The 14,220-nt window shown below is 32.0% G+C and overlaps 3 protein-coding genes across 3 annotated transcripts; 2 read left to right on the top strand and 1 right to left on the bottom strand.

The window, feature by feature from the left end:
* Positions 1-378: 378 nt before the first annotated feature.
* On the top strand, positions 379-3,384 carry LOC105156887 (chaperone protein dnaJ 49). The gene is given in 2 exon segments (XM_088878046.1): positions 379-2,324; positions 3,053-3,384. A coding segment is annotated over 1 exon segment (1,425 nt). The 5' UTR covers positions 379-891; the 3' UTR covers positions 2,317-2,324; positions 3,053-3,384.
* A 1,203-nt stretch (positions 3,385-4,587) lies between these two features.
* LOC148788560 (uncharacterized) lies at positions 4,588-5,329 on the bottom strand. Its single transcript, XM_088878047.1, has one exon. It carries the CDS (start codon positions 5,109-5,111, stop codon positions 4,827-4,829), a length of 285 nt encoding a protein of 94 aa, XP_088734173.1. The 5' UTR covers positions 5,112-5,329; the 3' UTR covers positions 4,588-4,826.
* Positions 5,330-7,102: 1,773 nt separating this feature from the next.
* Positions 7,103-9,227, top strand: LOC105157057 (uncharacterized). Its single transcript, XM_011073354.3, has 3 exons — positions 7,103-7,324; positions 7,437-7,527; positions 8,846-9,227. Exons 1-3 carry the CDS (start codon positions 7,255-7,257, stop codon positions 8,979-8,981), a joined length of 297 nt encoding a protein of 98 aa, XP_011071656.2. The 5' UTR covers positions 7,103-7,254; the 3' UTR covers positions 8,982-9,227.
* The last annotated feature ends 4,993 nt before the right edge of the window (positions 9,228-14,220 follow it).

Raw genomic sequence — 14,220 nt, 5'->3', positions numbered from 1 at the left:
CGCACGCCTATAGGAAAGTTTAGGGTCTAAATTTTTCAAATCAAGTAGAAGCTTATATCATGTGATGTACACAAAAAAAAAAAAAAGTTTCCTCTCTCAATCTCACCCATTTTATACTTTCTTAATCTTGTCCTTTTTTTGTTTTAATAATTTTGTATTTTAATTACATCCGAATAACTATATTTTGTCAGCATAAAAAGTATTATTAATATTTAACGATATTAGTAATGTTTCTTGTAATTAAACTTAGGATAATAATGTTAATTATCTTTCAGAAAAAGTATGAGCTAGATTTTATTAGCGTTGTGATTACCGCTATCGATTAATTCGACCTTATTACCCTTTTAAAAATAAAAAAAAAAATTGGAGAGGTGCAAATGCGTATCTGAGTGGAAAAACAGAGAAAGGGATCCCTTTACTTCAAATTTAAGTAATAATGATGTATGTGCATCCACACATTCTCCTCTGGCGTGGTGATGATTCACTTTCTCTTCCCTCTTCCCTCTCTCTCTCTCTCTCTTACTCGGCGGGGGATTGCAGCTCAAAGATGAAGGTGTAATAAGCACCCTTTTCAGGCTAATCTTGAATGAATCATGAATGATCTCGCAAGAGTACAAGGCCCTTTTGGTGTGGAATCATATCGTTTGCATGCTTGTATCCTGACTTTGAATGAGATCCTAATGTGGGTTTTTTTTGGTCTTTTTTGTAATAATTAGGTGAAGTTTAATTTGTTAGGAAATCCAGGGTGGACTGGGTGTTGAAAATGATGGTTTTCATGTGGTGGTGTGAGAAGTTCTTAGGTGAATTCGGAGGTTGAATTTTGGGGCATTCTTGAATTTTGGATTGGTTGTAATTTTCCATGTGTGTGTTCGTTAAGGCTGAAAAGTTGTTATGAATGGTAACAAGGATGAGGCGTTGAAATGTGTTAGTATTGCCAAAGATGCTATTGCAGCTGGTAATCAACAGAGAGCCCTTAAATTTCTCGGAATTGCAGCACGTCTTAATAAGAATTTGCCTTTGGACAATCTGTTTGCTGCATGCAAGAATCTCGATTCGTTTGATGCTTCTTCTGATGATGTGAAGAAGGTTTTTAAGGTGAAAGGTGATATGGGCTTAGTTAATGGTGATGGAGTTTTGAAGGGGGAGAAGAATTACACGGAGGAGCATGTGGACTTGGTTTGGCAGATTAAAAGTAAGAAGGATTATTATTTGATTCTTGGTTTGGAGAGGAGTTGTTCTGTGGAGGAGATTAGGAAGGCATATAGGAAGTTGTCGTTGAAAGTTCATCCTGATAAGAACAAGGCACCGGGCTCTGAGGAGGCATTTATGAAAGTTAGCAAGGCATTTAAGTGTTTGAGTGATGATGAGTCAAGGAGACAGTATGACGAGATGGGCTTTGTAGAATAGTTTGAGTATAATGAACGGCATAGTGGTAGTTGGAGTTGGAGAAGAACTGAGAGTGACTTCTCTAATGATGTATTTGATCCTGATGAGGTTTTCAGCGCATTCTTTGATCATTGTGATATGTTTGGGAATGTTCATTTTTACAGGCATAGAACAGCTAATGCTGGTGATGAGATGGGCTCGGTAGATGAGTTTGAGTACAATGAACAGCATAGTGGTAGACGGAGGTGGAGGAAAACTGAGAGCTCTGATGATGATTTTGAACCGGATGAGGTTTTCAGGGCATTTGTTGGTCATGGTGATATGTTTGGGAATGTTCATTCTTACAGGCATAGAACAGCTAATGCTGGTGATGGGATGGGCTTAGTAGATGAATTTGAGTATAATGAACAGAATAGTGGTACACAGACGTGGAGAAGAACTGGGAGCGACTTCTCTGATGGTGATTTTGATCCTGATGAGGTTTTCACAGCATTCATTGGTCATCGTGATATGTTCGGGAATGTTCATCTTTACAGGCATAGAACAACTAATGCTGGATATCATCAAACGGAAAGTTCTGGTGGTGCTGGGCCTAATCTCAGACTGCTTCTTCAGCTACTACCATTTTTGGTGATCATTCTGCTCATTTATTTGCCGTTTTCAGATCCCGAGTACTCATTGCAGAAGAACTACTCCTACCAGTTTAAGAGAATGACAGAGACAAACGGGGTGGAGTTTTTTGTTAAGTCGGCTGCATTTGACGAGAGTTATCCGGTCGGAAGCCCTCGCCGAAATGACATTGAACATAATGTGATAAAAGACTACAAAGATATGCTTGGACGTTATTGCCAAATTGAAATGCAGAGGCGTCACTTGAATATGCAAATTCCTACTCCTCATTGCGACAGACTTGAAAGACTGGTGGCTTGAAAGTTAAGGTGAGATCAAATATTTCCGATGTATGCACTTTTCATTCACCTATGCTGAGCTTTATGTTTCAATCGTATATTATAGTTTTTGCAAGAGCATTGTGTTTCTCTCGTTTCGTACATGTAATGCTCTGTTTGAGTTGGCAACTGAGAATTCCATAGCTCTGTTAACTTAAACCATTATAGATCCGAACCACTTGTATCCTGAGAAGCTTACTGGTCGAAAATCCCATTTGGCTGATTTTCTCTTCTCATTCACCATAAGTCTTATCTCCATTGGGTACTTTATGTTTCGTATAGACAAAGTCGTATTTCACATTCCCTTTTCTTAAGTAACCAGTCAAGAAAGGGAAGTTGAGTGTTTCCAGTTGAAGGTGTTTTGTGGATTGAACTAAATAAAACAGTTCATATGTCACACATTCAACACATTGTAGATTAATAAGTTCAGAGTTTATTGCCTGTCTTTGTTACTAATAAGTTTGTACATCTCTTTGACAGTTTATTTGTTTGATCTTACGTTGTTTTATCATCGCATATAGATCAACCATTTAGCTTGCGACATGATGTTCCTGAATTTCGTTTCTTACAAAAATACACATTTCACAATTTGCTGATTGTGTATTCTTGATTTTCAAACCTTGGCTTCTTGCATGTCCATACGTGTACAGTGTGTGTCGTTTGCTATAAATGGCAAAACTGTCCGTTATAACTGTGATTTTACTTCACTGTCGGAGCAGTTTGTAAGAGTGGATCAACCTCCCAGATGGGAAGTGGCTGGTCGAGAATTGTAGTCTTCAACCAAGCTTCTCCCTCCGATACCCTTCTTGCAATGGGATTTACAGCCGGCCATCCGGTACTTATTTTTCGTTCGTAGCATTTTGTATGGCAGTTATAACCTTATACGTTCATCGATCAAGATTCCTAAAATTATAAAAAAAAAAAAAAAGGATTAAGATTCCTAGATAGAAGCTAAATTGTTTGATCATAGATGAGAAGTGAAAGTTCTGAACTTATGAGACTTTATATATTGCTGCTCAAGTGATGTTCTTACATGCATTTGATTTTGTTATCTTCTTATCATTGAAAATGAACCTTCTGAATGTTTGCCCATGTTTCTGTACTTCCGGAAAATTCTATCCAGACTTGAACTAATTGTACATTAAATGTCGTGTAATTATTATGCGATTAGTGCACAGTTTAAGAAGAGTGAGACAAATTCTGTATTCCAAACCAATAAATTCATTTACTTATGTTCAATTTGAATTTTTTATTGCAAAATATTTTTCCACTTTGTATTTCATTTAGTATATACATATATATCATGTATATAAAATTTATCATTTACATTTGAAGACATGCTTTATAATATCATATTTATATGGATTAATTACACTTAGACATTCTATAAAAATGTAAAATTGCACTTTTCCTCAAAGAAGTTTCAATATTACACTTACACCTCTTCCGAAAATCGTTTACACCTGACCACCTTTCGTTAGGGTATGGATGAAATATGTTGACTTTAGCAAAATTATTATAGAAAATTTTAATTTTACTCCTCATTTAATATTTTTATATAATAATTTTATACTTATAAGGGAAAGAATATAATAATGTTAACATGATCCCATATATATATATATATTACATTTATCTTAAAGTATAAAAAATATATGTGAGAATGTTAAATGATGGACAAAATTGAATATTCATGTAATTTTTTTTTTTGATATGAGCATTCTTTCCACATGCCCTAACAGAAGGAGGTCGAGTGTGAACGAAAAATTTTCAGAGGGGTGTAAGTATAAATTCGAATACTCTTTTTGAGAAAAGTGTACTTTGTATTTTTAGAGGGGATTTTATGTATAATTAACCCTATTTATATTACATAAAAGGATAAAAAATATTTTGCCTTCTGAAAAATGGTAACATTTGTATTTGGCCATCTAATTTTTTTTTTCAATTTGCCATACCAACAACACTGAGTTCTGCAAGTTGCCATCTCAGAAGACTTCCCAAATGTGCAAGAATCTCCTTATTTCAAAAAGAAAAATACTCATGGATTAGTTAAATTTTATTGTCAATTTTTGTTTTTATAAGATCATGGTGTATTCCTAAAAAAAAATACACCAAATTTGAGATTTTCTGGTCGAAATTTCTATATGTATGTTGCATGTGATGTGGTAACTTATAAAATTTGTAAAGTTAGTATGATAAATTAAAATAAAAAAGAATTAGACGAAAAAATACAAAAAATGACTAGCAATCACTATTATAATACTTAATTATTTTATATAACATTAATATAAATATTAAAAATAAGTATGCCCCACATACAGTCATAAGAGGGGGGTTTGGGGATAATAAGGACAAAAAAGTCAATACAAGGGGTATTTTAATAATTTCAGTGCATGGTCGTAGTTCATACTACAAGAGCCCCACTTACTATTCACGTATGGTGCACTGCCATCCCGCACACGAATCCGGAAAGGGGTCAACGATCGGAAATCATCAGTCGACGGAGTCGTCGTCTCCGCCGAAGATCGCTCTGTTGTATAGAAGCAGCAGAACTAGCAGCAAGAACACCGCGACGCCGACCGGGGAGCCGCTGGCGCGGTGGATGGAGTTGGGTTCGCCCGAGGAGAATATCGCGGCGACGAAGGATCCGGCGTCGGAGGAGAGGAACTGGATGGTGAGGAGGAGGAGTATGGGGAGAAGGAGGAGGCTGAGGGGGCTGAGCAGTTCGGCTAGGATGGCGGCGTGGGGAGTTCCGGCGCGGCGGCGCTCTTCTATCATATTTTTATGGTGGTTATTTGTGTGTGAGAGAGTGTGTGTGTTTTCTCTTTGGATATGGTAAAAATTAGAGTGGATTGGGTCTTCTAAATATCGTTTTAAGTTGCATAAGTTGATAGGAAAATACTTAATAATAATTGGTACTTAGAAATGAAATTAAATAAAAATAAAATAGATTTAGAAATGAGAAAAATAAAGAAAATTAATAGCATGTTAATAGTATTTTTATGACTGATATACACAATAAAATAAAATAATAATTAATAATAAAATAAAATTATTTTTATGAAAAATTGGCTCTTTTGTATTTTTTTTAGAAAAGTATTTATTCATATTTTCTTGTGTGTGCTGAATTTAATTATACAATAATAATATTTTTAAAGTTACTTATAGAAGGTTATAAGTAATTTATAAAATATCATATATTATTGAAAAATATATGTATAAATTATTTATTTATGTAATAAATAATTTTATTGACTCGTTAGATGTGTATATAATATTTTTCTGCCAAGATATAAAAAATAATTCGAACAATAAAATAGACTAATATATTTAATCAATGCAACTACCATTATTTATTGAGTTCTTAGTGAAAGAAATTTTTTGAATTAATAAAATAATTAAATATCAAAGTAATATCACTTTTTTCTTATCATGCATATATAATTATTTCTTAATACTAGATACAAAAAATACTCAAAATTAATAATTATTAAAACTGAATATTAAATTAATAAAAGAAAAAAAGAAAAAACTTCCATTCATCATGGTTGGGGGAGGGGGGGAATGACTGATCTTTTATCTAAGGAAATAAGAATTTTCATGAGAATTAGAATTTATAAACTTAGATCATACCAATCAAGATGTAGGAATAGACTTGAAAATGCTCATCCATTTCACTTTATTTCTATGTACCAATTACACCCTTATAGTTTTTTATTTAAATCAATTCATTTAAATGGTTTATAGAGCAAAGTTTATAAATAAAAAAATAAATATTTTAGATTATTGTCAATAATAAATTGATAGATGTTTGTTTCAAGAGTAAATTACAATGACATTGAGGTTTGACATAATTATAAATTATAATATTATTTATTTTTTTAATTTTTTTAATTTTTTCATATACTAAATCAACACTAATGTTTCAAATTCATAAAATTGGGAAAAAAAAAAAAAGACCTCTCACCTCAGGTTCAAAGAAACAACCTAATACCCTTTTAATAATTAGTCGTCCTGTCGCATCGTTTCTGTGCATATTATAAATAATTTTCTATGTTTAGAATATATTATAAATAAAAATAAAATTAATTAATTAATAAAATTATATTATAATAGAAAATTAATTTAAAGTATTATCCATACAATAAAAAAAATTGGTGTAGTGTGGTTAAAATGACGTAAGGTAACTTTTGTAAAAAAATAAATAAAGTAACTACAATTAATTTTTATATTATTTAATTAAGGGTATAATTGTCATATTTAAAAATAGGTATAACCGTATTATTTGTGAGTATAGAAAGTCTTTTTTTGTTTATATATATGTATATTATAGATTTAAAAAATTGGTATTTTCAATCCGCAATAATACATATTATTTAATTTCTCTTTCCTTCTTTCTAATTTGTTTGCATTCTCTCCAAGTCTAGTAAAATTACATTTTAATGAATTATTTTCTAAAGTGAAAGTGATACACTGTTATTCTTTAATAAAGTAATTATAATAATTTATATTAAATATACATATAACAATAATTAATAATTATATGCTAATTGAATCAGTACTTCTTATTAAAATAAAACGACATTTATTATTACAATAAAATAACATTTCACACATTATTTAAATGTACGATCGAACCTTAATTTTGAGTTAGGCCTAATTGATTGACACATTGTAATGAATTATATACTTTTATTTGTTTTTCCTGACTCCAACTTCAAACCAATTATTTTAATAAAAATATTATTTCACATGCATTGAATCTGCCCTAACGATTAGGTTTAAGTGATGAGCACGCGACAACAAGGTGGGGTGTGCAGAGTTTTTTTTGCCAAGATTCCAACCTTAAACTCCTCGAACCCGAATTCTGACAACAAAAGGAGAGTACAGAACCCGGAGAAACTGAGGAAAGAAAGCAAAAATGAGAGAAGAAAAGAGCAAGATTGAATCTATCAGGGAATGGGTTGTGGAACACAAACTTCGTACTGTTGGTAATAATCCTCTTTTTTTTTTTTTGTCCATGTTTAGGATTGATGATAAATTTTGTTTTCAAGAATTTAAGACTGAATTTTCACAGGGAGTTTTGATTTTTTGTTTTTAAAGGGGCTTTGTGGGCAAGTGGAATTGTGGGCTCTATGGCGTATAATTGGTCTCAACCCAATATGAAAACCAGCGTCAAGATCATTCATGCAAGGTATATTTGTATGATCTATAATTCATTTGATCTCTCTCTCTCTATCTCTTTTCCTTCAAATTTTTTGCGGATGAGAAAATATTGCGAAGGAAGGGGATTTGCTTTTGATCATTTGTTGTTCTTACTGTTTAAATGCTGGTAGCCCCGCTTGATGCATATGCAGTATAGGAGTTTGAGTAATTGTGTGAATGAAATATGCCAATTTTTGACAAGAATCTAGAGATAAAAATTAGTGGTTTTGCCATTATTTTCTGATTTGGCATATGTTGTGAGGAGAAACTGTATTTGCTGCTTATTTGCGAGTTTTGATTAGGAAAAAGAGTTCATGAGTTTTGGAGAGTTCTTGTCTTTTGGCGATTGAGTCTACCTCGGACTGGCCGACCGGTTTTTTCCACGCCTGAAACTATTCAAGTAAGTTCATTACCTATTATGTGGTTGTTACGAGTTCAACAACAGTGACTGAGCATATGGCAAGTCGTAACACACTATGTGATTGGTTTTGCTTGGCTAAACATGGTTTGAGGAAGAATTTTCCCTGAAAATTGAAACTAAACGCGAAATAGTCTATCAATGAAATTTTGTCATCGGGGTTGTGCCAAGAAAAATTAACAATGTACCATCAGATGTTAGCTGAAGCTGATCCTCGCAACTTGCTTTGTGAATTCAAGAATTTCAGTTGGGAATATAGACAGATATATTCATGGTATATGTGTTGATGTAGGTAGCAAGACCGGTAAACAGCAATCCCATCGAGCATCTGGTTTCTTCATTAAGTAGTTGACTTGTAGTTCTTCGTTTGAGCTTAGTCTAATTCAATCATGTTTTTCCCATTCTATTTGGTTTGCTAGTTACTCCAAGCGACTGAAGAAAAAGCAAGTCTTTTCGTGTACCTTACAGAGCGATGAGTTCTTGAAAGGACAATTCGCTGGGGCTGTGTTTGCTTGGATATAATATTGTATCTGGCCTAATCAAATGTTCTTGGCATTGTGAAATCCTTTATGAATCTGCTGGATGAAGAATCTGACTCCAGAGTTGTGATATAATAATCAAGACTGTTTGAGTCTTTTCTCATATTTTGGTGAGAAGAACCTTTTGTCCCTCAAATCTAAATGATATGAAAATACTGATAAACAATAAATATATCGTGATCTTCAAAATCATCTTGCTAAACGTAATTGGCCATGGCCGACCTATATATGTTACCGTTTCACAAAACGTGAATGCAAAATTTGATAAAAACTAGGTTGCCGTGTCTCGTCATGTGTGGTTGTCTATCCATGTTAAATTCTTACAGCAGTATATATTGCTTGCAAATCAGGTTGCATGCACAAGCACTTACTCTTGCTGCGCTAGCTGGGGCTGCCATAGTCGAGTATTATGACCACAAGACGGGAGCGAAAGCTGAACGAGTAGCAAAGTTTCTGGACCTGAATGAACACCGACAGAGGGAATAAACGTCATCTTTCGAGCTTTAAGCTTCACAAATTGTCCTACAGAAGAATTGAACATTATTTTTTTTGTTTTGGGACGAAACGAACGAAGTCGCTCATTTTTAAGGTTTTCAAAATCATTGCTGTTACTGGTTTGGTGTACAAGTAGAGACAGGTGTAGATGGGAGCATTCTGCTGAGCTCCAACATGCATGAGTTTTTGTTGGAAGATTTTACTAAATTTTTATGCTTGAGTTAATTCTTGAAATAATGTTTGATTTTGATGTGTTGGTTTATTAATGTGTTGCGCTGAATGCTGTATAGTTGGATATTAGCAAATTGAGAAGGGATGACAGGTATTGGCAGATCTTGTTTTCTCTATTTCTGTGTCAAGTGAAAAATTGAATTTCTTGAGAAATATATTTTATGCATTTCATTTCTTTGATCTATACATGGAAATCATATGCAATTATTAGGGAAAATTACACTTTAGTCCCATATTACAGGGGTCGACATTTTCAGTCCCCTGCTTTACAGGATTAAAAAAAAAACATCCTAGAATTAGAAAAATTGAACACGCTATCTTTACCGTAAAAAAACTAATGCGTGTTGATGTGGGATTAATGAGAAATGCTATGGAAATACCAAAAAAGCCCTTCATTAATGGCATTTCTGCCATTTAAGCAAGGATCCGCGTCTTTTCTACCGGCCGGGTCGAACGTGACCCGACCTGGATCCATTTGCCTTCAAAGATCCGGACAATCATAGCCGTCTGATCATAGACGCGGGTCAGTAGGATGAGACCACGTGGCTGGTCAATGCTATCTTACTGAGCCCTATATATAGACCCGAGACGCCGACATTAAATGTACCTTTTACGCATTTAGTGAGATCGAACTTTGAGATAGAACACTTTTCTCTTGATCAACCTAACTTGAGCGTCGGAGGTCATTGTCGGGGATGTGCCCGACGAGCTCACGGTTCTTGTTTCATTCTCAGGGAACCCAAAATCTGGTTTTGGACGAATCAACATTCTTAGTAGAGATCGAATCTCGAGATCGCATAATTCGATCCGGACCACGTGTGCATGCGCATTAGTCAAAAGTGGCATTGCTTATTAGTCAAAATTATGGGACTAAATGTGTTTATTTATTTATTCTTTTTCCAATTTTAGGACGTTCCATTTTATTACCACCTAAATACATGTCTCTTAAACTACTCGGATTCCCAAAATACGTATCCCACCTTCAAAATTGTTAAACCCTGGGGTAAAGTACTCTGGACAACCCTGTTTCATGGGCCGTTCAGAATTGCTCGAACTGGCTTCATCTTGTGGTTGGCAATTCTGAGAAAGTTTACATGAATGTGTTCTCTGCTCTAGGAGTTCTTTAGAGAGCCACAACCATTTCTTCTTCACATGTATTTATGCTAAGACCTGCTTAAAAGTTGTGGGAAAAAGAAGTTCAATTCAAATGGACAGGAGATACTCGGCAGATGGGAATACTGCAAGAATGGCAAGAGGAGCCGTTGAACAGGAGATACTCGGCAGATGGGAACTGCAAGAACGGAAAGAGGGGCCGAACAATTGATATTAGGCAGTAAGGTACTCCAGGTACATATCACCAATTGTGTGCCGTTGAGAGGTCAGTATAATTGAGATCAACATATTCAAATGAACAAAGACTAGAAAGCAAAAATGGAGGTTTTGGGTATAGCAATTGTAATCACGGTGAAGTCCAAGATACAACAACTTGGATAGGTTGAATAGCAAGTTTCAGATAGCGTAGTTTGCTCAGTGAACCTATCAACATACTCGAAGCCGTTGTAGCTGAGGTCTAGATATTGCAACTGCAGCAGTTGAAGTAATGAACAGTTGTGGAAAAGGCATTATGAATGAATATCCCGTTATTCCTCCTCACATCTCTCTGTCTCTTCTCTAATCCCATCTCCTTCTCCTTCGTTGTTATTCCTTGCAAAGTTTAATTATCTCAATTCATTACAAGTACATAATAAAGGCATATGATACGTTCGATTTCTTGATTTTTTTTATATTCGATTGGATCGACAGACCTAAGTATAATCGAATGGTTACAAATAAGCCACATGGCAATATCATCCCATTAATGACATTCCCCTAACTTTCACTACAACAGATAAAAACTGGAAAAAATAGCAAGTACAAAGATTGATATTTATATACATAACAATATTGTGGAGGGAGGGGTGAGAAATGGTTGAGAGAGAGCATGTGCAGTGCAGAATTTATGATTCAAAGGGGTGAAGACAAGCAGTACTGATGAAATAAAATAGTATGTAAATGCTATGCTCCCCCTAAACTTGAACCAAATTATTACTCTACACAGTACTATCTATCTTTCTATCTATCCACAATTATTCAATTTATCACCAAAATTCTTCAATCCCATCACCATCCCCATCTGCCCATCCCCTTTACACAGAATGGCAGATAAATTTGTACTCAATTTTTTTTTTTAAAAAAATATGAGGAATTATTAAATTAAAATATTATAAAGTAAATTACAGTCACATCTCATAATATTTAGCATAATTATATATATTTTTTTATTTGAGAAATTACAAATATCTCTTAATTTTAACGTCTGTCAAACAACGAATCCAATCCGTTAGGTTTGCATCTAATTTTTGTGGTAGATTTATCAAAATGCCCTTTTAGATTATGAATTATAATTTCTATTATATTTTTTAAAATATTTTTATAGGATAATATTCCCATATTCTCTATGGATAATTTATTTCACCCACCCTCAAATATTTTTCCAATTTTTCAATTATTTTTTATTTTTTTAAAAATTTTCAACAAGGGTAAAATAGTAATATCTACCTAGTTGCTAAGGGGCTACATAATTAATCTATTTGAAGGGGGTATTTTTTATTTTTCAAACAAAGAGAAAATATAATTATATCAAATTTTAAGAAAGGTAGTTGTAATTTATTCAATATATGTATATGTATGTATAGGGTGACTAACAATTTATCCCCCTGTGATATTGAAAATTATCACATTACCCCCCTATAAAAAAAATATAGCAATTTACCCCCCTTTACTTTATGAAATGAAGCAGTTTACCTCCTTATATAGGGAGGTAAATTGCTTCATTTTAAAAATCATAGGGGGGTAAATGTTGTATTTTAAAAAATACAGTGAGATAAATTGCTATTTATTTTTTCATAAATAGGTCATTTGCTCATTTGTAATATCACAAGAGAATTGCTTGCATTTTTTCTTATATGTACATATATATGTCCAAGTTATGCGTTTCTATGTTCTATGATTAATATTATTTTGTTCTGTTTGGAACGTTCGGGAAGATTATTTTTTAAAATAAAAAGATTTTAGTAGAAATACAATTTCAAGAACTTAATTTAAGAATAATAAAGTAGATTAATACTAATATATAAATTATACTATAAGTATATTATCATATACAAAGCAAAATACAACAAGAATAATAATAATAATTCGTGTGTATTTAATTCTCTTTAATTCCAATCTAAATTTCACATGAAATTAAATTATCATACAAGAATGGGATGAAAGAATATCTCTAGATAAGAGTAGATAGATGGGATTTGAATATCTCAATTGACAAGATATTGATTGGACACACCTACCCCCCCCCCCCCACCACATGTTGTGTGATGTATGGAGGTATTCATTTGTTTTGTAGGATGTCTTAATTTCATCTTGCATTTATTGTTAGGATAAATACATCAATATTTCCTAAAATTAAATTTAATTACATCACTTCATTCTTGAAAAAATTATAATTATAATCTATATAAAAAATGGGTAAAAATTTATATCGATATCTCCTAAAATTGCTTATCGAAACATCCTTTTAATAAATGTATTTAAAATTTTATAAAAAATGTGAATCATTTATATAATTAAACTTAACTTAAGGGGTGTCGATATAATTATCCTTATCGTAAAGACGAGGGTTGCACTTATTTGGACTTTGAGAGTTTGAGTTGAAAAGGTTTTGAAGAATTTTAATTTGGTCCTTTGGGTTTATTTTCAATAATATGAAAACAATATGTACATAATTTGATTATTATTTTAAAATTTAGAGTTAAATATAATTACCATCTTTGCAGCATTCACTCCATATCAATTACTCTCTAAACTATTAAAACTTTAAAAAACCCCTCTGACCCTTTTAAATTTGAAAAGTTCATTTTTCTTTTATAAAAATTGCTTTGTGAAAAAAAAATAAAAATAAAACGTCAAAATCACCATTTGTCTAATTCTAGTTTTATTTATTCATTGAGCTCTTTTTATTTGTATTTAGAGTACTTGTGGCTCAATTTATTTTACTTTTACTTATTTATCAAACTAAGTAAAAAATAAATTTATACATACATAAAATTACCACATTATATAATTATCATATTTATAAATATATATATTAATTTTATATTTTTTATTAGTTCATCAGCCTTTTAATTTTATTAATTGTATATTTGTTTAAATAAATATATGAATATATATGCATGTATAAATTTATTTTTAATTTGATTTTAGAAGCAAGTGAAACTAAAATAAAATGAGCTCCAAGTATTTTAGGTTTATGAAAATAAAAGGAGCTTGATGAATAAGTTTATACATGTATACCAATTAATTTTCATAATCTTAAAATACTTGAATCTTATCTTTTTTTTTTTTAGTTTCACTTGCTTGTAAAATCAAATTAAAAATAAATATATACATGCATATATATTTATATATTTACTTAAATAAATATACAATTAATAAAACCAAAAGTGTTGATGAGCTAATAAAAAATATATTGAATTAATATATATTTATGATATATATATTTATATATATATGACAATTATATAAATTTGATAATTTTATGCATGTATAAATCTTTTTTTAACTTGGTTGACAAAGAAGTAAAACTAAAATACAATGAGCCCAAGTATTTTAGAGTTACAAAATAAACGGAGCTCGATTAACAAGTGAACTAAAATTAGATGAAGGGTGATTTTGACATTCTAAAATTCTCTCTAGTTCTTTCTTTTTTTAAACAAAACAATTTTTGTAAGGGTAAAATAGACTTTCAAACTTAGAAAGTAAAAAGTCAGGGGGATTTTGAAAATTTTAATACTTTAGGGAGGTAATTGATGTGGGGTAGATACTTTAGAGGTGGTAATTGTATTTAATCTTAAAATTTAAAGGATTTTTTTTTTTTTTTTTGCTGAAAAAAATAAAGAAA

This window comes from Sesamum indicum, linkage group LG3 (genome assembly GCF_026168435.1).
Source record: "Sesamum indicum cultivar Baizhima isolate 11 linkage group LG3, ASM2616843v1, whole genome shotgun sequence".
Classification (NCBI taxonomy): Eukaryota; Viridiplantae; Streptophyta; class Magnoliopsida; order Lamiales; family Pedaliaceae; genus Sesamum; species Sesamum indicum.
This window is presented reverse-complemented; position numbering and strand designations above follow the sequence as displayed.

What these genes read in the sequence shown, in the direction of transcription:
- LOC105157057 (XM_011073354.3), top strand. Translation starts at nt 7,255, where the DNA reads ATGAGAGAAGAAAAGAGCAAGATTGAATCTATCAGGGAATGGGTTGTG. An exon ending in ACACAAACTTCGTACTGTTG is followed by an intron (nt 7,325 to 7,436) that starts GTAATAATCCTC and finishes TTGTTTTTAAAG; the next exon opens with GGGCTTTGTGGGCAAGTGGA. An exon ending in GTCAAGATCATTCATGCAAG is followed by an intron (nt 7,528 to 8,845) that starts GTATATTTGTAT and finishes CTTGCAAATCAG; the next exon opens with GTTGCATGCACAAGCACTTA.
- LOC148788560 (XM_088878047.1), bottom strand. Translation starts at nt 5,111, where the DNA reads ATGATAGAAGAGCGCCGCCGCGCCGGAACTCCCCACGCCGCCATCCTA.